Here is a 26,542-nt window from a genome sequence, read left to right as displayed (position 1 = left end):
CCACACAACCATTTCGTTTCTCACTTCCAGTACAGTGTTCATTAGACATCCAACACTTTATTAGAAAACAGGCTTTGTGTTAGATGTTGTTACCCTATTGTAGGCTGATGTGCGCATCCTGAGCATGTTTAAGGTAGGCAAGTCCAAGCTGTCATGTCCAGTAGGTTAAGCATATTAAATGCACTTTCAATTATAATATTTTCAACTCATGATAGGTTTATGCGGATGTTTCCCCATCATGAGTTGAGGAAGACCTGTAGAGAGATTAAAACCAAACAAAAACCAAGGAAATCTGCAGTGGTACGATTCTAAATCTTTTTTTTTTTTTTTTTTACGATTCTAAATCTTATCTAAATCTTAGAATGTTACCTCCCTTCTATCGCAGGTGAAGATAGATGATAGAAGATAGATCTTCTATCATAGATGAAGAAACATCTGAATGATACCGGAAAGGGAAATGAAAGCAGAATAAGGAAGCTTAGTGCCTTCTCCAGCTTTGAAAATCACCCTCTTTTAGCCTCACACACCCTCAAAATTAGCTGCTTCATGTTTCTTTGAGGAACTGTCTTACTAAGGGCTCTGAATTTTAGGATGATACTGATGTTTTATTCGGTGCTCATTTGCCCCCAGGTGATTAACTTTGTGCTGGAAATTTAATAACAGAAATTATTTCCATAGTTATAATAGCTCACTTATGAGGCGCCTGAGTGGCTCAGTTGGTTAAGTGCCTGCCTTTGGCTCAGGTCATGATCCCAGAGTCCCGGATCGAGCCTCACATTGGGCTCCCTGCAGGGAGCCTGTGTCTCCCTCTGCCCCTCGCCCCACTCATGTTCTCTCTCAAGTAAATAAATAAAATCTTAAAAAAAAAAAAAATAGCTCACTTATTACTGACCCTTCTGCCCAAGAAATACCCAAAGATGAGAAGAATACCTCTAATAGAATATAGGAGACTAGAAAATTAATTACCTTTACATTAAAATTATCCAGTTTACACTTCAAGGAATGAAAACAGGCCTTTCATCTCCTCTCCATTTGACAGACAGCTGCATCTTTTGGGACCGTGCCAGTTGCGTCCCTCCCAGAAACACAATGGTGTAGGTCAGAGTAAACGGATTTGGCTGTATTTGCCACCTGGTCACCAGGGCTGCTTTTAACTCTGGCAAAGTGGATATTGTTGCCATTAATGACCCTTTCATTGACCTCAACTACATAGTCTACATGTTCTGGTATGACTCCATTCAATAGCACAGTTAAGGCTGAGAATGGAAAGCCTATCTCCCATCTTCCAAGAGTGAGATCCACCACCATCAAATGGGGGTGATGTTTGTGCTGAGTATTTTGTAGAGTCCAATGGGGTCTGGAGAAGGCTGGGGCTCACCTGAAGGGTGGGGCCAAGAGGGTCATTATCTCTACCCCTCCTGTTAATGCCTCCATGTTTGTGATGGGTGTGAACCATGAAAATTATGACAACTCTCTCAAGATTGTCAGCAGTGCCTCCTGCACCACCAACTGCCTGGCCTCATCACTGGCCAAGGTCATCCATAACAACTCTGGCATTGTGGAAGGACTCGTGACCATAATTCATGCCATCCCTCCCACCCAGAAGACGGTGGAAGGCCCTACTGGAAGCTGTGCCATGATGGCCAAGGGCATCCCTGCTTCTACTGGTGCTGCCAAGGCTATAGGCAAGGTCATTCCTGAGCTAAATGAGAAGCTCACTGGCATGGCCTTCTATGTCCCCACCCATGACATGACAGTCATGGATCTGACCTGCCGCCTGCAGAAAGCTGCCAAATACGATGACATCAAGAAGGTGGTGAAACAAGCATTGGAAGGCCTCCTCAAGGGCATGGTGGGCTACACTGAGAATGAGGTTGTCTCCTGCAACTTTTAACAGTGACACCCACTCTTCCATCTTCGATGCTGGGGCTGGCATTGCCCTCAATGACCACTTTGCAAGCTCATTTCCTGGTATGACAATGAATTTGGCAACAGCAACCAGGTGTTAGACCTTATGGTCCATATGGCCTCCAAGGAGCAAGAGCCCCCTGGACCACCAGTCCCAGTGACAGCAAGAGAGAAAGGCCCTTAGCAGATGGGAAGTCCCTGCCCCAACTCAACTCCCAACATGCTGAGAATCTCCTGAACTCTACACAATTTCCATCTCAGAACCCCTGAAGAAGGGGAGGGACTTGGGGAGCCCTACCCTGTCATGTGCAATAAATAAAGTATGCAGTACCCAGCCAATAAATAAATAAGTAAATAAAGGATTCTTGAATCATTGGGAAAAATAGAAGTGTTATAAATTAAAAATATGTTGGGGCACCTGGGTGACTCAGTCATTAAGCGTCTGCCTTAGGCTCAGGTCATGATTCCAGGGTCCTGGGATAGAGCCTGCATCAGGCTCCCTGCTCAGCAGGAAGCCTGCTTCTCCCTCTCACACTCCCCCTGCCTATGTTCCCTCTCTCGCTGTCTCTCTCTGTCAAATAAATGAATAAAATCTTAAAAAAAAAAATCTATGAAATGCTTTAAAAAATTAAAAAATAAATTAAAAATATGCATTAATTCTAATACTTTATAGATTATCAGTTTGGTGCATTTTTCACTGAAAATACTTGATCCCAGTGGACATTCCCCATTATCCTGGGTACTTCTTTGCTTCTTTCTGTCACCTGGCAATGTTTGCTCTAAGGAGGAAGGTTAATTTTACCAAGAGATCATCTTTTTTTTTTTTTAGGTAATCTCTACATGCAACATGAGGCTCAAACCCACAACCCCAAGATCAAGAGTCGCTTGCTCCACTGACTAAGCCAACCAGGTGCCCTGATTTTACCGAGATCAAAATAAGACACAACTAAAGAGCACTTGGGGTGCCAAAGATAAGATCCTACCTCCAAGTGTATAATGGCTGTGATATACTTGATGTGTTAACAATCAATTGCAAAGTAAGTCACAATAATAATAATAATAATTTGTTAGTAGTAATAAAGTAGCATAATTTGCAAGCGATATATTTAAGAATTAGAGGAGATTCAGGTAGTGCATTTCAATATGTCTTCATATTGTGCATTTCAATACGTGCATAAGTGCATTTCAATACGCCTTCTGGGAGAGGAAAGGGGAGAGTTTATAGGTAGCTACCAGAGACTGACATTATTTTTTGAATGTATCATGAAAATGTCATAGATGTGAACAGCATCTGTCTTCTCTGCAGTGGTGAAGAAAAGTTGAAAATACCTGAGCCAGGGCACCTGGGTGGCTCAGTCAGTTAAACTTCTGCTCTCAGCTCAGGTCATGATCCTGGAGTCCCCAGATGGAGCACTGCCATCAGGCTCCTTGCTGAGTGGGGAGTCTGCTTCTCCCTCTGCCCCTTACCACGCTCGTGTTCTCGCACTCTCTCTCTCTCTCTCTCTCTCTCAAATAAAGTCTTTTAAAAAAAGAAGAAAGAAAAAAAAGAAAATACCTGAGCCAAAGGATGTCTGACAGTGTAAATTATTTTTGCCAATTAGCTTCCATTTTCACTTCTTGTGGCAATAGAAGGGGATTTTAAAATGGGGACCATCCCCCAAAACACACACTCCTGGACTTCAGAAGCAACTTTACTCCTAGTTCCAGGGATGGGTGAATGCCAAGATTAGCCTGTCAAAGGCTGGGAAAAATTTCCCTTTGGCTGGGAAAGTTTTTTTTTTTTTTTTTTTTTGGTTGTGGTAACTAGTAGAAGGAACTGAATCTTTTATGGAAACTATGTTGCCCAAGAAACCCAAGCCTAACAGTCTGCTGCTTGTCTAGGCTCCCAGCTTGTACCACCGCTGAAGTTGAGTAGTTTCCAGAAAGGGCATTTTCCCAATGCCCACCTCTGGCATAGCCGTGAAGAATAAGGACAAGCAAGATCATCTAGCAGGAAGAACCAGAGGTCATGGTGGAAAATAAGGAAGATCTTTATGGACAACAGACCTAGAGATTCCCAATTGGCTGGCCAAAAAACTTACTCTACCACCAGGCAGAATCTTCCACATTCCTGCCTAGCAGGATATAATATATAGTGTAGGGGTGCCTGGGTGGCTCAGTGGGTTAAACCCTCTGCCTTTGACTCAGGTCATGATCCCAGGGTCCTGGGATCGAGCCCCGCATCAGGCTCTCTGCTCGGCAGGGAGCGTGCTTCCTCCTCTCTCTCTGCCTGCCTCTCTGCCTACTTGTGATCTCTGTCAAATAAATAAAATCTTTAAAAAATAATAATATATGGTGTAGAACAATGATAGCTTTGTGCTATTTTCCATCCATTCTCTCCTTTCCAGAGTTAGACTTTTCATTGTAGTTACCCTGTTCCTTCTTCATCATCATTTTTTAGATATATTAGATACTAGATAAGTTTTAGGTTGCCAAGCCTCAAGGGGGCATTTCCAAATTGATGAAGACTATATACATCAGCCAAAATATCCTGGTCTTATAGCTGAGCGCAATAACCAGATAAAGCCCTGGGTTCTCATTGGGGAGGGGACATTGGTAAGTACTCTTTTATATAGGCATGAACATTTAAAAGAAAATATCTATTAAGTAATCACTAACCCCCAATGTGGGGCTTAAACTCTCGACCCTGAGATCAAGAGTTCTATGAACATCTGACTGAGCCAGCCAGGTGTCCCTAGACATGAAAATTTTTTTAACAACCATTTACCCCTTACTTCCTTTTCAACAGAATTCTTATTTTGTTTAGAGAAATACTCTTCATAGGGCCATGGACTGAAACGAAGTTAGAGAGGTGGCCTAAGTCTAGATCATATTAAGAATTTTGTATTATATTCTAAATTCACTAAAATGTAAGCTCCGTGAGGTCATGGATTTTTGTCACTGCTGAATTCCCAGAACAGTGCCTAGCTTCTTAAATGAAAGTGTAGTGGGAGGGCTTTGCATAGGGCAGTGATGTGATCTATTATACATAGAACGGACTATAGTGTGGGCTACAGTAAAACAGTATTACAATGGGAGTTGGGGGTTAGGGGGGCTATCACAGAAGCCCAGGCAAGAAATGATGGGGGCTTAACCTGGGAGGTCATGGTAGAGGTAGAGGAGTGGCCAGATTCACGTATTTTGAAGATGGAGGGAAAGAATCTGCTAATATAGGCCATAATAAAAGCAGAAAAGACAGGAATAACAAGATAGAGCTATGTTTAGTTCAAAATTATATGGCTGGATAACAAAGTTTTCAGTAGTCACTAGAACTTCTCTGATTCTTTTTAAAAAACGTGATAAAATACACATAAAATTTCTCACTTTAATGATTTTTAAGTCTACAATTTAGTGGCATGAAGAACATTTCACAATGTTGTGTAACCATTACCACCATCTATTTCTTTTTTTTTTAATATTTTATTTATTTATTTGACAGAGATCACAAGTAGGCAGAGAGGCAGACAGAGAGAGAGAGTGAGAGAGAGAGAGAGAGAGAGAGAGAGAGAGAGAAGCAGGCTCTTGGCCGAGCAGAGAGCCCGATGCGGGACTCGATCCCAGGACCCTGAGATCACGACCTGAGCCGAAGGCAGCGGCTTAACCCACTGAGCCACCCAGGCGCCCCACCACCATCTATTTCTAAAACTTTTTTAATAGATGATTTTTTAGAGTTCTAAATTCACAGTAAAATTAAGCTGAAAATACAGAGAATTCCAAAATATTCTTTTTAAAAAAAGATTCTATTTATTGAGAGAGAGACAAAGAAAACACAATCAGGAGGAGGGGCAGAGGAAGAGAGGGAGAAGCAGACTTCCTGCTGAGTGGGGAGCCCAATGTGGGGCTTGACCCCAAGACCCCAAGATCATAACCTAAAGTCAGATGCTTAACCGACTGAGCCACGCCGGCACCCCCCAATACATTGTCTCCATAAACCCACAACCTCCCCTACTTGGAATCCTTTCATCATTCCAAACAGAAATGTTGCACCCATTAAATAGTATCTCACTATTCTACCCCCTCTCCATCCTCTCCAAATAGCTATAGCCCATTCTACTTTCTGTCTTTAAATTTGCTTATTTTAAATGCCTCATATAAGTGGAGTAGTTAGTCCTTTTGTGTGTGGCTTATTTCACTTATCATGTTTTCAGTGTTTTTCCATGCCATAGTATGTATCAGTTATCGTGTTGTAGTATGTAGTATATATCATTTAATTCTTCTTGAAGGCTGAATAATACTCCATGTGGTACGTATATACCACATTTTCTTTATCCGTTCATCTGTTGCTGGAGACTTGAATTGTTTCTGCTTGTTGGCTACTGTGATTAATGCTGTGAAGAATATTGGTGTACAGATACTGTTTGAGTCCCTGATTTCAATTCTTTTGGATATATATCTGGAGTGGAATTGCTAGATCATATGATAAATCTGTGTTTGAGAAACCATCATGCTGTTACACAGCAATTGCACCATTTTACGTTCCCACCTGCAATGTTTCAGAGTTTCAATTTATCAACATGCTTGCAACACTTAGTATTTTGTGTTTCGTAATGGCCATTCTGTTTTGTAATAACCATGTGAAATGACATCTCATGGTTTTGATTTGCCCTTCCCTAATGACTAGTGATGAGCACATTTTCATGTGTTTATCGATCATCTATCTTCTTTTGAGAAATGTCTAGTTAAGTCCTTTGCCTAGTTTTATACTGGGCTGTTTTGTTGTTGTTGAGTTGTAGGAATTCTTTATATATTCTGGACATTAATTCTTTATTAGATACCTGATTTGCAAAATTTTCTCCCATTCTGTGGGTTATCTTTCACTCTCTCAAGTGATAGTTTGATGCACACTTTTTAATGTTGATGAAATCTATTTATCTGGGTTTTTTTGTACCTGCAATTTTGCTGAGCTCATTTATTAGTTCTAATAGTTTTCCTGTTAATTCCTTAGAATTTTTCTGTATGTACAATCTTGTCATCTGCAAGAGCATAGCATCTTTACCCTGCAAATCTTTCTTTTTTTTTTTTTTTTTTAGATTTTACTTATTTATTTGTCAGAGAGAGAGAGGGAGAGAGAGCGAGCACAGGCAGACAGAATGGCAGGCAGAGGCAGAGGGAGAAGCAGGCTCCCTGCAGAGCAAGGAGCCCGATGTGGGACTCGATCCCAGGACGCTGGGATCATGACCTGAGCCGAAGGCAGCTGCTTAACCAACTGAGCCACCCAGGCGTCCCTACCCTGCAAATCTATACATAGAGTCAGTCTCAGGAAACCAAGCCTTTCGGCTTAGGTTTCACCCAGAAGTAAAAAACTAGACTCCTGAAGTCCTTGGACAAACTCAGCTTATCAGTATTATGAAGCCTATCAATGATTCATAAAAACTTTTCAAGAGCTGAAGAGCCTGAAGATTCAGTGAAAAGGACATGTACTGTAAAAAGAATAAAACTGGGGGCGCCTGGGTGGCTAAGTGGGTTAAGCCTCTGCCTTCGGCTCAGGTCGTGGTCTCGGGGTCCTGGGATCGAGTCCCGCATCGGCCTCTCTGCTTGGCAGGGAGCCTGCTTTCTCCTCTCTCTCTCTGCCTGCCTGTCTGCCTACTTGTGATCTCTGTCAAACAAATAAATAAATAAATAATCTTTAAAAAAAAAAAAAAAAGAATAAAACTGCCCAGGATTTCTAGAATATCTGTGCCTCTACAAGTTTAATGGGCTGTCACTTGTAAGTTTCCTTTCCTCGTCACGACATCTCTAAAGGATAGTGAGAAACAGGGCATACTGCAGTAGTTAAGCACACTAGCCCCTTAGATTCAGAAAGAACAAGCTATCAGCCAAATCTAGAGTATAAGACATTCTACTGGGCAAATGATCTGCTTTTTCCATGAAATCAATTACAGGAAGATTAAAAAAAAGAAAGTATGTGTGTTTGGGGGAGTACATTAGGGATGTGACTGTCAAAGACTACAATACGCTTAGTAAGAACCAAGTGCAACATGTAAAACTGTTTGGATACTGATCTGAATAAACTAACAGTAAAAAGATCTTGAAATAACTGGAAAATTTTTAAATGGACTGAATAGTAAACGATAGTAAGAAACAATTGTTACTTTTGTTTGGCATGCTAATGGCATGGTGATTATTTAAAAAAATCCTCAGAGATGTATAAGGACTATGAGTGAAATGATATCTGGGGTTTGCTTTAAGGGTGGCTCAGTTGGTTGAGCGGCTGCCTTCGGCTCGGGTCATGGTCCCAGCGTCCTGGGATTGAGTCCCGCGTCGGGCTCCTTGCTCGGCGGGGAGCCTGCTTCTCCCTCTGCCTCTGCCTGCCACTCTGTCTGCCTATGCTCATGCTCTCTCTCTCTCTCTAACAAGTAAATGAATAAAATCTTTAAAAAATAAATAAATAAATAAATAAAAATAAAATACTAAAATTTAAAAAGTGGAAGAGGAATGGATGACATAAGATTGGAAAATGTTGATAATTATTCAAGATGGATAATGGGTACACGAGGCTTCACTGCTACTCTCTCTCTTTTGTATGTTTAAAATGTTCCATAACATAAAGTTAAAAATAATACTGAAATGTATAAAAGGAGACAGAGGAACAAAACACCTGGGTATGAGTCCTGGCTCAGCCATTGAACTAGCTAGCTTATCTTGGGCAAGTTATTTGACATCTGTAAAATGCCAATAACAAGGGTACTATGTGTAAGGCATTTAACATAGTATGAGCTGCATAGTAAAGCTCAATAAATGTTAGCTAGTATTGTTTTTATTAAAGGAATAAAAAATTACCTAATGACAGATTTAAATGTATGATCACTTTAAAACTTTTTTGTGTTAACATATCAATCATTAATTGCAGTCTCTTTTGTAATTGAACACTGGAAATACAAATTTTGACTTACTGGAATTCAGTTAAATTAATTGGAATTTCATGCATCTAAAAAATAGTAACATTTTCTAGGTAAGGCTATATCAACTCTAACCATCATTTTGTAAGTTTTACCTAATGCAAGCAGGCTGGAAGAAATTAGAAATAAAAATCAGAAAGAAAGGGGTAAAATTTACCTCTGTGGGTGATAAACTTTTGTATTCAAAAAAATCCAAGAGCATCAACTGTAAAATGTATAAACAAAAAGAGAATTCAAGGTAAGGTATCTGAGTATAAAAACTAAAATAACAGAAATCAACAGCTTTCAAACATACATCTAACTAGAAATTATGTTGGAAAAGACCCCATTTAAACTGCAAAAGTTAAAAAAAAAAAAACCTGCAAAAAAATAATAATAAAAGGTAAACATCCTGGGTTGCAAAAAAGTTTAGCAAGAAATGAGCAATATCTTTAAGGGCACAAAAGAGTACTTTAAAAAATATAAAGGCATTTCTTATTCTTACATAGGAAGAGTCAGTAGTATACAGAGGTCTGTTCTCCCTAATTAAGATATAAATTAAACGTGATCTAAATAAAAATACTAGTGGGGGATTTTTTTTTTTTTGAAGATTCCATTCATTTATTTGACAGAGATCACAAGTAGGCAGAGAAGCAGGCAGAGAGAGACGAAGGGAAGCAGGCTCCCTGCTGAGCAGAGAGCCCGATGCATGCGGGGCTTGATCCCAGGACCCTGGGATCATGACCTGAGCCAAAGGCAGAGGCTTAACCCACTGAGCCACCCAGGTGCCCCACTAGTGGGATTTTTGAGAGATTGACAAGCTGATTCTATAGAACACATGGAAAAAGTAAAAAGCAAGACTATTCAGGAAGAATTCTAGAAGAGGAGGGTGATAGGGGAAGACTAACCCATTAGATATGAAAACACAGTATAAATGTGTGATACTGGTCAAGTATAGATATACGTATAAATGTACCACAATAGAAAATCTAGGTATATATTCAAATACATACAGGAACAGAGTAAATTTGTTGTCTCAGATCTGTACAAAGGGAAATTCTGAAGGATGTTCTTTAGGCCTAAGGAAAAAAAAAAATATCCCAGATCAAAATAACACAACAGTGTGGATTTGCTCAGTGGGGAGTCAGACATCTCTCAGGCTCATCTTTAGCACTTTCAAAGCTCAACAAAAACTTCTTACAGATTGCTGAACGTTCTCTCTCATGTCTACACATTGGAATATGCTATTCTTTGGGCCTGGAAGGGGCCTTTTCCCACCTTCCCATCTGTCAAACTCATACTTAACCTTCAAAGTAGTTCAGGAGTCATTCTTCTGTGCAGTATTTTTTCTTTGAGAAGAAGTAGAATATGTGCAGTGTCTCCTAAATGTTGACTTTTCTCCACAATTTCTTGCATCTCCATTTTGTTCTCCATCTGTTATTTGTTCTTTACACCACTGCCTGCCAGAAGGATGTTGCTAAAATACAGATCTGATCATGTCTGTCTCCTGCTAAAAAATATTTATTACCTACTACATGCCTGTGTATTTATGATATGAAGTTCTTGAGACATGGAAGGCATTCAAGGCCTTCCAGGACTTAACTCCAATCCACTTTGCTCACCTCAGTTCTACTATAGATGCCTTCGCACCCAACTCTTGGGTCACACCAGCCCTCACCATTCCTGCAGCTCTCTAGGTGGCTCTGTTCACCCAAAACTTTCTGCCTGATATTCCCTCCTTCCCTCCATCCTATCCCCACACCCATCTTTTCTATCCATTCAGATCTTTCAAAGCTCTGTTCTTATTGAAGCCTCATCTAAAATCCTGTTAACAACTAGTGATGCATTCCTGAGCTTGCATAATTAGTATTTATTTCATTATGGGTGGTGTTAGTTGTTGTTGTTTTTTTTTTAAAGATTTTATTTATTTGTCAGAGAGAGAGGGAGAGAGAGCGAGCACAGGCAGACAGAATGGCAGGCAGAGGCAGAGGGAGAAGCAGGCTCCCTGCCGAGCAAGGAGCCCGATGCGGGATTCGATCCCAGGACGCTGGGATCATGACCTGAGCCGAAGGCAGCTGCTCAACCAACTGAGCCACCCAGGCGTCCCATGTTAGTTGTTTATATGTCTGTTATTAGTCTATAACATTCTTGAGGTCAGAGCCATCTCTTTCTAATTTGTTTCATCCTCCTACCCTTAAATACACTGCTTACCACAGGGTAATAGATATTTATATACAAAAATAAATGATTTTTGTGTAGAATGAAACAAAATAGTACCTGACACCTGATAAGTATTGCATAAATGTGAACTCTTTCTAGTGCTGATAACAGGTGCTCAATAAACATTTTGTGAAAAATGGCAAAGCTGGATGCACTGATTTATTATTGGCCACTTTCTCTTAGAGTTAATACTGTTTGGAAACCATTATAAAGAGTTTTAGTTTCCTCTTTTGATGACAGCAAATGTTGAGATTCTAGAACCTCAGAAAAGGCCTTAAGATATTTCTCAAGACCCAGGTTTATATGTCACTTAATCTAGTTCCCGTACAGACAGAACTAAATGCTGAAGTCTCCTTATATCCATGGAATCCCTGAAATTTAGAAAGCTCTTAGTATATAGTAAGCACATAAATGTTGGTTGAAAAAGTGAATAAATGGGGATGAACTGTTTTTGTGAGAGACTCTCCAAGCAAACTGGGAGCACATCAAATATAAGGAATGTATTTTTTGTTTCGTTTTGTTTTTTAAAGTTTTATTTATTTAAATAGCCTTTACACCCAACATGGGCTCAAACTCACAACCCCAAGATCAAGAGTTGCACACTCCCCTGACTGAGCCAGCCAGGTGCCTTCGATATATGTTTTTTTCCCCATCTTTCTGTCTCCAGCACCTAGCAAAGTATCTGACACAAAATGAATGTTTACTAAATAGGTATTTATTAAATTAGAGATAAGAGATAAATACCTGGCTTACTTTAAAAATGCAAAGAAGGAAAAAGAAAACACATTTCTTGTACCACATAAATTTGTACCAAAGATCTATGAATTGGGGTGGAAAACAGAAATTTCTATCTTCAGGATATAGAAGAAGTGAACTTGGAGACTGAGAGGTCAGGTCACCTTAGTCTTCTAGGTGGTTAAAGCTAATTACACACTATGAATGAGAATCTTTCTAGGGAAATTCCTACTGTGGCCACAGTGAAAAATAAAGGCCTTGGATGGAGAGAAGGAGAGTAGTAGGGGTGTCCCTTGAAGCACAAACGGAGAAACTGAATGGACAATCTCTATATTGCTACATCTGCTTCAAGAAATGCACACCAACTCCCTTCCAAAGTACATCAGGATGTCGCACCATCGTGGAAGGAACGGGAAAGCAGGATGAGGTTGGCTGGCTGAAGTCACATCTTGGGGAAGCTGGCCAGGTTGGCAATGCCACAAGCGTTGTTCTTATTCCGAGCCATGAGGATATAGCCTTTGTTTCCCCAGTTTTCTCCCCAGCTGTAGGACCAGTGAAGGAAAATACTTAGTACCCTCAGTTTATTTATTCATTAAAACACTTATTATTGTGCTAGGTACTGATGGTATAAAAATGAATAAAACAGTTTTTACCTTTGAAGAGTTTAAAGTAAAGGAATGGAGAGAAGGCATAATGCTATAGGCCTCAAAGGAGAGATTGCTTATAATCAAGAGATCAAAAAAGGCTTAATTCAAGAGGTAGCATTTGAAGTGAGCCCAAAGACTGGGTAGACCTTCACAAATGGGATGCCAGCAGAGGAATATTAAATGAATACTAGAGGCAGGAAAGTATGGGACACGTGTTAAGATCATGTGGCTGAAAAATAAGGTGTCTGACAGGGTATAGTAGGAGATAACGTCTGGAAAGGTAGGTTGAGATCGGCCTGAAGAGTTTGGATCTGTGGCCCATCCTAGTGCAGGAGACACTCAAAGTTTCAGATTGGGAGTATAATATGGTCCAGTTTGTGTTTAAGGAAGCGTGATCTTGAAAACATGAGTCTAGAGCATAAGAAAGGGTGATCTTGGTCTTAGTGGGTAAACCTAACAGGAGAGATGAATGAAACTGTGAGAGTGATTTAGATTGCTAAGGAAAGAAGTAGAGAGAATGGAAGATAAGGGGGTGTGGACAGGAGACTGCTCTATGTATCTTCCCAAATTGTTTTCATGAGTTTTCTTTTTCCCCCAACCAGCAAATTCTCCTAGCCCAATACATTTTACTTAAGACCTGTACCCTACTCCTAATTCCCTTCTCTAGGGGTCTCCAGTGATGCTGATCCTGCTTAAATATGTCCCTTCTTCCTCCCAGCAATCTTAGATGAAGGCTCTACCCTTGGCACCTGACCAGGAAAGGACAGAGTAAGTACTTGGGGCTGGGAGTCGAGAAAGAGAGGACATAGGACAGAAGCTGTGGGAGAAGGAGCACCTTCTAAGAAAGGTACTCAGGTTCAGCTTTAGTTGGGACTGTGGTCTAGACTGTCTACCCTGCCAGTCCTCTAGGCAGCACCCCACTTGCTTACAGCACTGTTTTGGCCTTTGAACACCCCAGCATCTAGGACTCCTATCCCCTGGAGGCACCCAGGATGGAAAGTTTAGTTTGTTGTTGCTGGGCTGGTACTGGCCAGTGAGGAAGTGAAAAGTATGATTCTCATTAAGTCTACCCTCTAAAGTAACAAGGGGCTAAAGAGAAATGGGGAGCCAAAGTATTGTGTAGTTTTATTTATTCCTAATAATAGGGAAGGAAACATTAATTTTTGTTGTTGTTATATCTATTTTCCAAAAAATGTTTCTCTTCACAAACTTCAAAATCTGTGGGCAGATTTATATATATAAACATATAAACACACACACACACACACACACACACACACACACACACGTATACTTATCCTAAGTATACTTGGACAGGCAAAAAGTTGCACAAGAGGATACTAAACCTTTACATTGGTTCCCTACTGCTTTCAAACAGACTGATGATGGAAAGCTTCCTAAGAAATTGATCACATTATAGAAAAAGGAATGAAAAAAACTACATAATTCCAAAGCTCCTGCTGGTTTCTTGGTGCTATTGTATGTTCTGGTTAGTTAGGTCTGTCTTTCTTAGGGGGCTGTGAGATCACTGAAGGCAAACATTCTGTTCATTTCTGTACAACTAAGCACCCTGCATGTGGAGCAGCCACCCGACACATACTCTAAGTACTACTGTCCAGACATTAAATGCTAGAATTAATAGACTCTAATTGGGAAGGGAGAACTAAAAAGGCTGAAACAACTTTCTCTTGAAGTGAGAGAAATACTGGGAAGTTGCAGTTGAGGCTGAGAAACTTAGTATGCCCATCATTACCTGTTTTTAATGATCCAGTGCTTGTTTCCTTTCTGGACGCCATATCCCACTGCCAACACTGCATGGTTTAGGTTATCGCTCTTACAGTTTTCATCGTAGTACACACCTAGGAAACAAACTATCAAGGTGAAGCTTTCTGCAGTTCAAGGGCCACCCAGTAGAGTCCTGCCCTCGGGAGGACCTGTGACAGAGAGATGTGCTGCACTGTAGCAGCAGTTCCATTTCCCTAGGCCAGACTCAGTCTAAATGTGGAAACCAAGTACTGCAAATGCTCAGTGGTCTTCGAGAAGCTGCCAAGCCACATCATAAGAGAGGGTTGATTGTGCTCTCTAGGAACAGCTCCTTACCTTTGCTGTAAAACTGGAAGGAGGTCAGACTTGCATCAATGGCCACAGAGATGGGTCCCACTCGGGCCACTGCCCTCTTCAGGGCCTTCTCATTCCCCTCAGGGATCTCTCTGTACCCTCTGCACTTAGCTGCCTTGCCTGTTGGGTTGTACATACAACTTTCATCCTGGAAAAAAATGAGGTTAAAACAGGACTAGGACAAAGCAGCAGGCCAGGAACTGGTGGCTGAGAAACTCCACCAATGCTCTAAGTGATGTCAGTGAACTGACAGCGGCAGCACACTTAGAGTCTTTATAGAAGGTCTGTTCTCTCCTCACCATTTTAGACAACTATAAAAAAAGAATAGGAAAACTGAATACCTTGCACATACACAAAAATTAGCTCTGGGTGGTTTTAACCAAATGTGAAAGGAAACACTGTAAAACTTAATAGAGAGAACATTTTTATTCCCTCAGGATGGGAGAGGGATTTCTGCAACAAGGTGCTTTTAAAAGCACAGATCATCTTCTGGCCATGGAGTATGTGTAAGCCTCAGATGTGAGGGAGTCACCAGCTGCTCGGTGGGGAGGAGGCCAAAGCCAAGGCCCAGCTAGAGGGAAGATCTGGGCCCTATATACATACACCAAGGGAACTAGTATGAGGCAAAGAGTTTTGGCTTGTGCTCTTGAAAGCATATAACATGACATTAAAACAAATTAATAAAGAACTTAGCAATTTAGCCTGTGGATTTCCAACATTATGTTTCGGAGATCCAGTTAACAGTAACATGTTTCATTGGCAAGCCACAGTTACGAAGTCTTATGGCAAACCATGTCAAGGTATATATTTTTTGGCAATTTATTTTTCTACAGACTACCCCTTCAAAACCCTAAAGTTGAATCCATAAGAACATATTATCTAACTACTAACAATAATGGCAGCATTGGATATGATTACATGATTACAGTAGTCTCTTGTCTTAATTTCTCAGGATTCTTTTGTTTTCTGCTATCTGATCCAAATCATGATGCCTCCTAGTGCCAAAAATTGTGCAAATCTATAAGCAAATAAAAATATCTCAGGGATGGATTTGGAAGAATGTCATGTGATGATGCTTTAAAGTCAGAATAAGCTGCATTATGGCTAGAATGAACTTAAATTACTGTATTACCTGACTGTTGCTCTATCAGATCTCTTTTCAAGTTTTATTTTTCTTTACCTCCCTCCATTCATTCATGTGTTCATATGAGAAATTCTTTTAGTTTTATATAACAACTGCTTTTAAAAAAGTAGATACATGCTATAAAGTAGATACACACTCAAGATACAGAATATTTAAAAAATAGAATATGGATGTGCCTGGCTGGCTCAATCAGTAGAACATGTGACTCCTGATCTTGGGGCTGGGAGTTCGAGTCTCACGTTGGGTGTGGAGATTACTTAAAAACAAAATCTTAAAAAATAATAAATTAAAAAAATAAAAATGGAATATGTGTCTTATATGGCTCATTCTTCACTTTAATTGATTATGAGACCAAAATCATTCCACATTGCTCTCAAATGCCAAAGAGATCATTTGAAGGGGCAGGAGAATAGAAATTAGAAGTCAGATGTCACTTCTCTTCCAAATTAAGATTTCAGATATTATGTAGATTTCATTTAAATTATTCAAACTCTCTGAGCTATTAAACTGTCTCTCAACAGACTGATGAATATAATACCATTTAATTGAGATAAGCTGTCAATGGATGAGTAATCAATTATTAGTTCTGATGGTGTTTAATTTCTTTTTCTTTAACATAGTTACATAATCCTTTAAATTGGCTGCCTGGATTAATCAATATGGAAAAAACTGTAAACACAGACCTGGTTTGGGTGGGGTTTTTCTGTATATACTATTGGAATTTAATTTTTTTTAAGATTTATTTATTTGAGACAGAGAGAGAGCATGAGTGGGATGGGCAGAGGGAGAGAGAGTGAAAGTCTCAAGCAGACTACACGCTAAGTGTGGAGCCCAATGTAGGGCTCAATCTCACGACCCTGAGATCATGACCTGAGCCAAAACCAAGAGTTGGACACTCAACTGACTGTGCCACAGGTGCCCTGGGATTTAAATTTTTTATATCAAGTGACAACAAAAAGCTGTCAAAAGAATATTTAATAATTTAAAAAAGAATATTTTGGGGCACCTGTGTGGCTCAGTTGGTTAAGTGTCTGTCTTCACCTCAGGTTATGACTTCAAGGTCCTGGGATTGAGCCCTACATTGGGCTCTCTGTTCAGGAGGAAATCTGCTTCTCCCTCTCCCTCTGTGGTCATGTGTGTGCACTCTTTCTCTCTCAATCTCAAATAAATAAATCTTTAAAAAAAATAAAAAAGAATATTTTGCCACATTTAGGTTATTTCACTGATTGGCCTGATGTTTTCAGAATTTAAAAGCTCATCTGTTAGGGCAGCTTTAGTGTGGTGCCTTACAGTAAGTAGCAGCTCCAGAATTCAAACATGGACTCAGGACCCAGGAGTTCTGAAAATTGTATATGGATTAAAGAAAATTTTTTTTAGGTTCAATCTCCAATTTCTCTGCCTTGTATGCCTGATAGTTTAAAAACCGCAACATGGAATAAAAATGGGATTAAATTTACAAATTAATGTCTGTTTTGGTGTGGCCAATGTCTACAAAAATGTGTTGAAGTAACATTACTATATAGGTTGTTGAGTATCTAGTGAAATGGATTTGTTCAGTCATTTACATTAATGAGCATTTATTAAAACAGACATCATTTGATATGACTAAACATGAATGAATAGAACTTACTGCTCCGGGATTTTTTTAAAGGCACTAATTACAAAGGAAAATAATTTTAGGGTGTCTGGGTGGCTCAGTGGGTTAAAGCCTCTGCCTTAGGCTCAGGTCGTGATCCCGGGGTCCTGGGATCCAGTCCCGCATCTCTGCTCAGCGGGGAGTCTGCTTCTCTATCTCTCTCTGCTTGCCTCTCTGCCTACTTGGGATCTCTGTCAAATAAATAAATAAAATCTTAAAAAAAAAAAAAAAAAGAATTTTACTAGCCTGAAATTAAGAACTTTTCTGAGTTGAATGTTCACCTAAAACACAAACAGTACTTGTATCCAGATATCTTTTTAAAATTCTTAAAAATCAGTGAGAAAGAGAAAAACAACCTAATTAAAAATGTGCCAAAGATATTAACGGTCAATTCACTGAAGAAATGCAGATGGCCAGATAAACATACTAATGAAGATGGGAATCAGTGGGAATTCTTATATACTCCAGGTGGGAATATAAATGTTTCCAAACACTTGGGTAAAACAATTAGTTATTATCTAGTAAGGTTGAAGACGCAGGTACCCCAAGACTCAGACAATTCTGTTCCAAGGTATTATATTTTACTAAAGAAAATTTTGCACATTTACATAGAAGACATGCTGGAAATGTCTGCAGGAGGTGAACAGTAGATAAATCTTGGAGCTGTTACATGACTAGCGGTGAATTTGCACATGCTATTTTATCTCCTTCAGTGTCACTTTCCTCACCTATAAAGTGAGGATAAGTTTACCTTACATGCCTGTTATGAAAGTTAAGTGAGAAAATGAACTAAGCACATGGCTTAGTACATACGAGCCATCAATTTTTTTTTTTTAAGATTTTTATCTATTTACTTGAGAGAGGGAGAGAGTGAGTGAGAAAGAATGAGGGGGTGGTAGAAGGACAAGTAGACTCTCCTCTGAGCACAGAGCCTGACAAAGGCTTGACCCCAGAACCCCAAGATCATGACCTGAGCAGAAGTCAGATGCTTGGCCAACTGAGCCACCCAGGTGCTCCATAGCCATCATTCTTATTACTCAAACTTGCTATCTCTGCTTCAAAAGCTCCTGTTGCAAAAGCCCTATGTAATCCTATTATCTATCAATCCCATGTATATAAAAGTCCTTAAATCTTCCTTTTAGATAACAAAGATCTCCTTCCTATTACTAAAGGAGGAAGTGAATTTATCTCTAAAGCTAAAAACAAGGGGCACCTCTGTGGCTCAGTGGGTTAAAGCATCTGCCTTCACCTCGGGTCATGATCCCACAGTCCTGGGATGGAGCCTTGCCTTGGGCTCTCTGCTCAGCAGGGAGCCTGCTTCCTCCTCTCTGCCTGCCTCTCTGCCTACTTGTGATCTCTGTCAAATAAATTAAAAAAAAACCTTTAAAGTTAAAAACAAGTATGAAGCAACTTATGTTTTCTCTCATTTTGTACATGTCAGAATGTTAACTTACATAATTTACATAACATTCCCCAAACCCTTGCTGGGATCATGCAAAATAAAAGCACGTGATTCAGTGAATTAGTGTGGCAGGTTTGGGATATGTGATGGGAGTGGAGGAGGCATACTCAGATGTCTGTGGGGTCACCTGTGCTCTGTTTTTTCCAGGGAAAAGAGATGGATAGGGTTATGGTGGCCTAAGCCCCCCAAATCTCCTGGGCTGTGACAATCTTCCTGGCCTTCTATGGGAAATTACCCTGTCAAGAAGGCAAGATAGGGGAACAGAAAACAAGGTTTCTGGAATTGTTTCCAGTACAAAATATCATGTTGGGAGAAAGAGGAGCCATTACTGAGCTGTGTAACCATGTGGTACGGTCTCACCTGTCCCACATATGGGTAAGCATCTTCAGAGTCAATGCCTCGGTTCTTCTGCACATACTGGAAGGCATTGGTCATGTAGCCCCCTCCGCAGCCATCATTTTCAGAAACACAGTCCACCAGGTTCTGGGGACTCAGATTTAAGAGTTTGCCAGTTTTCTTCTTGAGTTGGCCCTCCAGGGCACCCACAGAGCTAAAAGCCCAACAGGAACCACACTGACCCTGAGAGGCATAACAGAACAACGATCAATCACTGCTGTTCACCTTTTTGGTTCTTCCCTCTAAACTGCCTGATGAAATTCCACCATACATGTCCTCCCTTCTGTTCCTATTTCCCTTTGTTTAGTATTTGTTACATTTTTCTATTGTTTTTATTTGCATTTGTAACTGTTGTTACCATTGTTACCATTAGCTGTAGTGGAGCAGAGCTTTGCAACCCACAAGATATATGACCTTGGGGAAGTTACTAAACTTCTCTGTGCCTTATCTGTAAAATGTGGATAATTGCTCAATTATAGATTATGGAGATTTAAAAAGTCAATTCATGTAGAGGATTTAGAAATTTCTGACACGCAACAATCTCTCAAAAAGTGCTGTTACTATTAGTAATTGTTTAGCTATATTATATATTTTTCTTCCCTCCCTGTTCTATTTTTTAGGACTGAGGATTTCTTGAGGACACGGGTTATGTCTTAGTCATCTTGAGTCTCCACTGCCTAGCACTATATCTGGTAGGTTCTGAAACAGATGTGTTTGTTGGATGAATGTTAAATCAGCTGTTGATCTGGTTAATATAATTAGCATTGTTAAGGCTGAGGGAAAAGCAGCATTCTCCTGCTGGTGAGAGTGTTAAGATCATAAAAAATTTTTTTGGAAATGATTGTCTGTGACCTAGCAGCTCCAATGTTAGGGTTTATTTTGCATAAATATTTGCACATGTATATGAAAACATATGCACAAGGGTGCTTACAGCAATACTACTTGTAAAAAAGAAAAAAATAGGAACAACATATATGTACAAAAATAGGTGATGACTTGAACAGGTTATATTCTCTTGGCACTGGGAGAGATCCCTTAATTCCTTGCCCTCTCTTCCTAGTTCCTTCCTATTTTAAGAAGAAAAAAGCAGAAAGAGGTCATGCCAGGAGAAAGGAGGGTACCTGGTTCTTGACAGGAGTAACATATCCTTTCTTTCGATAATCAATGGAGTCTGGGGCTCTGCTTTCCCAGTCTGGGATATAGAGGCTATCATTACGGCGGGAATGAGAGGGAGGTACTTTGAGTCCAGTCATCTTCTGAATCACCTCTTCACTGGTCTGGGACAAAGAATAAAAAGTCAAGGCATTAGCAGGGAACTAAGGCAAACAGGGCAAGTAGGCCAGGAGCTGAGGTTCAACTCACCATGTCCCCCAAGTGGTTCATGGCCAGTTCATATGTATGGACACCAAGAGAGGCCTCAAGATTATGGATGGAAATATGCTTCAAGTTTTTTTCCCAAATTAAACGCCGAGAGATTTCATCCACCTAAACAGAGAATAGTCAGTATTTGCACAGACAGTATCTTGTGTATAAAATTACATAAGTAATACTGCAGAGGTTTTTAGGAGAAAAGATGAAACTTAGAATCATGCAGAATTTGTAGTCTAGTTGGGGAACTCACCGTGGGATTATTAAGAGCATACAGAAAGAAATATGCAAACAAATAAAAAAAATAGAATGCAAAGCTTTGGAGGGATGTATAGGAAATTGCTTAAAGGGGTGCCTGGGTGGCTCAACCAGTTAAGCTTCTGCCTTTGGCTCAGGTCATCATCCTGGGGTCCTGGGATCAAGACCCGTAATTGGGCTTCTTGCTCAGCGGAGTCTGCTTCTCCCTCTGCCTCTGCTACTCTCTCTCCCTCCCTCCCTTCCTATCAAATAAATAAATAAAATCTTTAAAAAAATTGCTTATGGATAAATAGTATTAATCTGAGAAATCTTCCCCAAAGAGAAATGTGACGGTTATAAAGGCCAGAACTCGAGGGAGGGTGAATCAAGGAGTAGGAATGAAACTATAAGTTGAGTTAGAGAACAGGAGCAGGTTTGCTTGGTTGGAGAGGTTAAGGTATTCAGACTGAAGAACGGAGTCTGGAAGCTAAGATTGGAGGTCTCAAGTTCCAGCTCCTGACCATGCTCCCCTCCAAACCCCCAATCACCTTGCTGTTGTACTGCTTGCCGTAGGTCTTTTTCCATAGCTCCCACTGGGTGTCCAGTATCTCCTCAGGATATAGAGCAAAGCTTGCCATGGGCAGCAGCAGAAGAAACTTGAGCCCCCACATCCTGAAGAAGGGGATAGTTAGGGGAGATTTTGTTTGCCAAGGGGTTAATAGCCTGGCTTGGGATGAGGAAATAGCTGGAGCTATATTCCCAGACAGGTGGTTCTTAACCTTTGGGAGTCACAAACTCTTTTGAGAAGCTAATAAAATTTTGTAATCCATCATAGTCCCACTCATCTGAAAAATGTACACACTCACAATAATTCTGGGGAATTCATGAACCCAAAGATAAGAATGCCTTCCTTGGGACCATGATGCAAAGGAAAACAAGGATTTATAAAGAAGGAATACAAAGAATTGAGGGTGATTTGGATATGATAAAACAATGATAGAAGGGTCTGGGTTTGGACTGGGTGCTGATACACCTGGTTCCAAGTATTTTGACCTAGGGAGATCACACACACACACACACACACACACACACACACGCGCGCGCGCGCGCGCAGAAAACCAGAAATGGGGTAGAAAATGGACAATCAGAATGGACTCAGCACCTGTCTCCTCTAATGTCCCCTGCAGACTTGAAGGAGAGGGACAAGGTTGGAGGTTAGAGTGGGATTGGAAAATACACAAAGGAGAGATTTCCAGCTAAGTTTTGCTTCCTGACCATTTCTTCAATGCATTTACTCCCTACCCCAAATTCTGATACTTCCCAGATCTTGCCAGGAGAGGACTGGGAACAGCTGACAGTATTTCTTATTCTCTAGATGTTTACTGTCTCCTTAGTCTTACGCATTTCTTTCTCCTTTCTCTTCCTGCTCGCTCCTCAGGCAGGAAACTGCCCCTAATCTCAACCAGATGCTGTGGGCAGGAAAGTTTTTCTGTCTTTTCCTGACAACAAAAAACCTCTGTGATTGCCTCACAGGATGGAAAGCTTCAGAACTAAAGTTTGTTAGAATGTTAAGATAAAAAAGCAGGTTCTATGATCATTAAATGCACAGTTCTTCAGAAGTTTACTCTAGCTTCACTCATTTCTTACAGTGGCTTAATTCTGTGTTTTCCATTTTAAGAACAATTTACAGTCTGAAGTAAGTTATACAGCTTGCATTTTTGAATTTACAGTCCCATTTTTGTATAAGCTTTGCAGACTGGCAAAACATTCAACAAGACATTTAATATCTGGAGTGTTAAGGGCTTTGAGACAGTAGAAAAGCACCTCGGGGCACCAGTCCTCCTCCCTGCTAGTAAGTTAACCCTTCGGTAACTTTGGCCAAAACAGAAAACCCTACAAGGAGAGGCTACTCTGTAAGGGATGGGCAAAGGAATCCCTATATCCTTAGCTTTCACTAACAACTATGTATACATAAATAAAAATCATAGCAGGAATCCTAAAGATTTCCAGGCAAATTTGGCCAGGAAATGACCTAAGATAGGCATATTGTTTTCACCTACAAAACCTACAAATCTCAACCATATCCCCAAGCCTTTACATCCCTAATACCTCTAAAATGGAGAAAGGGAGGGAAGAGAAACTAAAAGATCTAGCAAGTAGAAAATGTTACCTGCTGATAGGAATCTGCTCTGGGCTCCGTTCGCTGGGGAGTGTAGATATGTGGGCGGATGACTAGGGGTGCTGGATTTATTCCATCAGGATTGCGGAAGTCAGTTTCAGCTGTGGGCTGGAAAATTTGAATAGAGGAGGGAGGCGGGGACAGAAATGCTGAGAGGAGCAGGGTTGGGGAGGGAAGGAGGCAGTGGATTTGCAATGTTTCTGTGTCCGTGTAGTGTGTGCGCGCCAGGGTGGAAAGTTGCTAGGTATTTAGTTTTACGTGACTGTCTTTGAGAGCAAACAAAAAAAGACTTCAATACACATTACACAATTTGGGGCTTACCTTCACTTTGATGGTTAATAAGACACAGTCCCGGTCTCCCCCATCCTTCTTTATTATATAGTATTTATTATATTGGGGATTACATCTTCTCCTGTCCTTTTCCTGTTATCACCCATCCCTCCAACTTTGAAACCTTAGTTTTCAAATTTGTGTCTGACCCTCACAGCAAGGATGAGGGAATAAATAAAAAAGACTAGAAAAGAATATGTAGGAAGCCAAAGGCTCCAAAATGACTTGTAGTTTATAAGCTTGTTGGCTAAAAGTTGTCAGTAGCTCTCCCAGCCTAATATGATGCTGCTGAGGAAGGATATGCCTAGGAAGTCCAGATGAAACTGGCTCTGAAAGTAACAAAAAAACCTATCACTCCTAGTTATTAATGACTTTACTTGAATCAGTGCCATTAAACGCTGACAAACTCACATGTGACTTCTTTGTTGCTAAAATTCTCAGATGGTGGGATGCCTGATGAACATTATCTGTTTCAATTATTAAAATCCCTGATCCAAGACCAGTCATGTGAGCTTCTCCAAATAATTCCCCCAACATCCAGGCATGTGACAGATCATAAGAGTCTAGTTCAGTACCTAAACCACATCCCCAAACTCCCATTTTCTTCCTTAAACAGAGATGGGGGAAGAGGAAAAGATAGTCCGTGGAATAGAAAAGATAATACTTAGGACAGATTCAGTTTCTAGCTGGATTGCATACACAAATCCTCAAGAACACATGTTTATGCCTGTAAGTTTTAAGATTTGCTAATGAACCATATGGTCCTAGAGGGAAACCAAGTCCAGACCTGAATAGTTTAAATTTCCCCATCCCTAATTCCTTTTAATCCAGGAGAGCAAGGCATACTGGAGGGAAGGAATCTGATGTGCCAGGCAGATCTCAAGTCTGCTCTGGAGGACTTGGGCAATTCCCCAACCCCATCTCATGGTCAGATGTCCCTGCTGATTTTACTCAGAATGAGTCAGGATCAGGAGGACACTCAAGGAGTGCTGAGTGATCAGAGCCCTATGATTTCTGAATCCTGAAATTACAAACACACTGTGCTTTATGTTTGCATATTTGGAGTTCAAGTTATGGATTCAACTAGTTGTGGGTATTTGTTGTTTATAAGCTGGAAAGGAATAATAAAGCCGCAATCAAGATCACACGACACAAGAAAGTTTACAAAAGGAAAAAATATTTTGTTTTAAAATCTTTGCTACATGTCATTATTTTTGCCACTGTAAAGCTCAGCACAGATGCCAGCAGTACAGAAATGGCCAACAAGAAAAAAACAAAACAATCAAAAAATAAAACCCTGAAGGAAAAGCAGAAACAAAACCCCTAGAGCATCTTCTTCCTCCCCTCTCCTTCCCCAAAAGCCCTGTAATAGCTGTACAGTATCATAGTCCTGATCACATTTAAAAAGTCAATTATTAAAAAACAAGGACTCCATTGGAAACTCAACTTTTTGGTTTCTTAAATTGTGATATAAATATATATGTATATGGTATGTGTGCACATAGAATAAAAAAATAAACTGTCTCCTTTTCAACTCCACTACCTGGCACCAGACTGGAGACAAAAGGGAGAAAAACCCAGTAATGATGCTTTCTTAGCCTCTCTAAGGCCATCTGTGCTCCTCAGTCTCCTATGGCTATGTTTAGTATGTCTTCTCCTTATTTAATTCAGTCTTGCACTTAAGATACTGGCCTGAGCCAATCAAAAAAAAAAAAAAAAGGCTGATACACATGACTGTTACCTGAGGAAGGTAAAGAATGAGAACAATAACTGGTATCTGCATTTTATATGGCTATAGTTAACTCAGTGACCCTGTCAGAATGGGAGTCCAGGTCCCATCTATCCCATGGATTTAATGATAAAGCAAAATCCAATCTTCAGATTGGAGGGAGCAAAAAGGAAGAACGTATATACGTCCAGAAAAGACTTAAGTCTCAGTTTCTAGCCAGACTGAATTGAGAATGGGATGAAAGAGGCTACTTTGCAAGAAGGCTTGGTATTTGGTTTGAACTCCAGCAGTGAAGATTTCACTGGGACTGCTAATCCAAGAAGTTGAGTTTCCGTGCAGAAATAACCTCTACAGAACACACATCATATGTGATTCTGACAGAAAAATGCAGCAAGTATGGCCAAGTATGGGGTTTTTTGAAAGGGGTTTATCTTCCCACCCTAAACACCTGTAATGTTTGCTGATCTTCCATATAAGGTGAGAGCACCAAAAGTGGGAATGACCCAGCTTTATCACTAAATATGTTCGATGAGAGACCAATCATATCAACAGAAGACTTTATATATTTGCTTACAGTTGCATACTGGCTGGGCACAGATATAAGTGCAGCAAAGACATTTATTTAAATACTCTTTGGCTGCAATACTAAGTGGATAATACCTAGGAGATTTAACTCCTTAGGACTCTTTGAAGAATACACAGAAAAAAAAGATAAAATCTGGGACAAATTTTGCATAACTCCCTAATAGGGAGAAACAAACAGAGAAACATACGTGTGCACATACATGCACACACACACACACACACACACACTCTCTCTCTCTCTCTCTCTCTTCTCTCTCTCTCTCTCTCTCCTTTTCTCCCTCTCTCACTTCCTCACTCACCAGGCAGCAGAAAGAGCCTACGCTCACTTCCTGAAGCCCTATATATACCTATCATGCTTCATTGTCCTCAAATATGAGGACATTCCTCCTTTCCCCCACCTTATTCAGAATTTCTTTCCAAAAACAAGCCACAGTATCCAAGGCAAATAGTGGATGTCAGGTTCTCTAACCTGCCTCTTGACCCTAGCACAATCATTTCTGCACAAATCTCTGGTCACGAGACATAAGGAAAGGCATTCTTAACTTCACCCAGCCTCAGTTTTTCGAAGTATCCCCAAAGCCTTCAGGATTCACCCCATTTCTCCTATAAATGTTATCTCAGAGGCAGAAGGGCAAGGAAAGACCAGAAGGGGCAGGGGATACACATTAGGGGTGAGGGAAGGGAAGGGAGAGGGACTTTTATTCTCTTTACAGAAAGATTTGCTTTTTAAAAACAAACAGTGATTTTTCTCCCCCACCCCATATCCTCACCCCAATAGTTCTATTCTGAAAAGGAGGGAAACATAGTTAGGTCAGGAAATTCTTCATTGTTGTAGCTGTTGCTCTGGTCTCCCAGCATGGACAGCATCTCCTGGTAAGAGAAACAGAGCAAATCTAGTCACAACCTTAATCCCTCACATTTATCAAGCTTC

General features: G+C 40.4%; 2 protein-coding genes and 1 pseudogene across 8 annotated transcripts in view; 1 reads left to right on the top strand and 2 right to left on the bottom strand.

Moving 5' to 3' along the window:
• The first annotated feature begins 1,089 nt into the window (after positions 1-1,089).
• On the top strand, positions 1,090-2,076 carry LOC111162089 (annotated as a pseudogene).
• A 6,932-nt stretch (positions 2,077-9,008) lies between these two features.
• LOC111161944 (cathepsin K) lies at positions 9,009-26,400 on the bottom strand. 3 transcript variants are annotated; one of them, XM_022526021.1, is made up of 9 exons: positions 22,959-23,046; positions 21,337-21,460; positions 20,546-20,668; positions 20,305-20,460; positions 19,148-19,366; positions 14,528-14,693; positions 14,181-14,286; positions 9,839-9,904; positions 9,009-9,051 (listed from the first exon to the last, which is right to left on the bottom strand). In XM_022526021.1, the coding sequence occupies exons 2-8, from the start codon at positions 21,457-21,459 to the stop codon at positions 9,862-9,864; spliced, it is 936 nt and encodes a 311-aa protein (XP_022381729.1). In that variant the 5' UTR covers position 21,460; positions 22,959-23,046; the 3' UTR covers positions 9,009-9,051; positions 9,839-9,861. The 3 variants fall into 3 exon arrangements, with proteins under 3 accessions (XP_022381729.1, XP_022381728.1, XP_022381727.1); XM_022526020.1 differs by lacking the exons at positions 9,009-9,051; positions 9,839-9,904; positions 22,959-23,046 and adding exons at positions 11,705-12,322; positions 26,382-26,400; XM_022526019.1 differs by lacking the exons at positions 9,009-9,051; positions 9,839-9,904 and adding an exon at positions 11,706-12,322 and having other exon boundaries at positions 22,959-23,881.
• The window catches only part of LOC111161943 (aryl hydrocarbon receptor nuclear translocator), a 73,135-nt gene continuing 72,416 nt past the window's right edge, over positions 25,824-26,542 (bottom strand). For all 5 annotated transcript variants that reach the window (XM_022526013.1, XM_022526014.1, XM_022526015.1 and 2 more), the window contains one exon: positions 25,824-26,481. In XM_022526013.1, coding sequence (XP_022381721.1) covers positions 26,392-26,481 — 90 coding nt within the window. In that variant the 3' untranslated portion in view covers positions 25,824-26,391. The remainder of the gene's footprint in view (positions 26,482-26,542) is intronic.

The sequence above is a fragment of the Enhydra lutris genome, unplaced genomic scaffold (genome assembly GCF_002288905.1).
Source record: "Enhydra lutris kenyoni isolate GAN:26980312 unplaced genomic scaffold, ASM228890v2 scaffoldscaffold88, whole genome shotgun sequence".
NCBI classification, from domain to species: domain Eukaryota; kingdom Metazoa; phylum Chordata; class Mammalia; order Carnivora; family Mustelidae; genus Enhydra; species Enhydra lutris.
The sequence above is the reverse complement of the archived record's forward strand: the minus strand, read 5'-3'. Positions and strand labels throughout refer to the sequence as shown.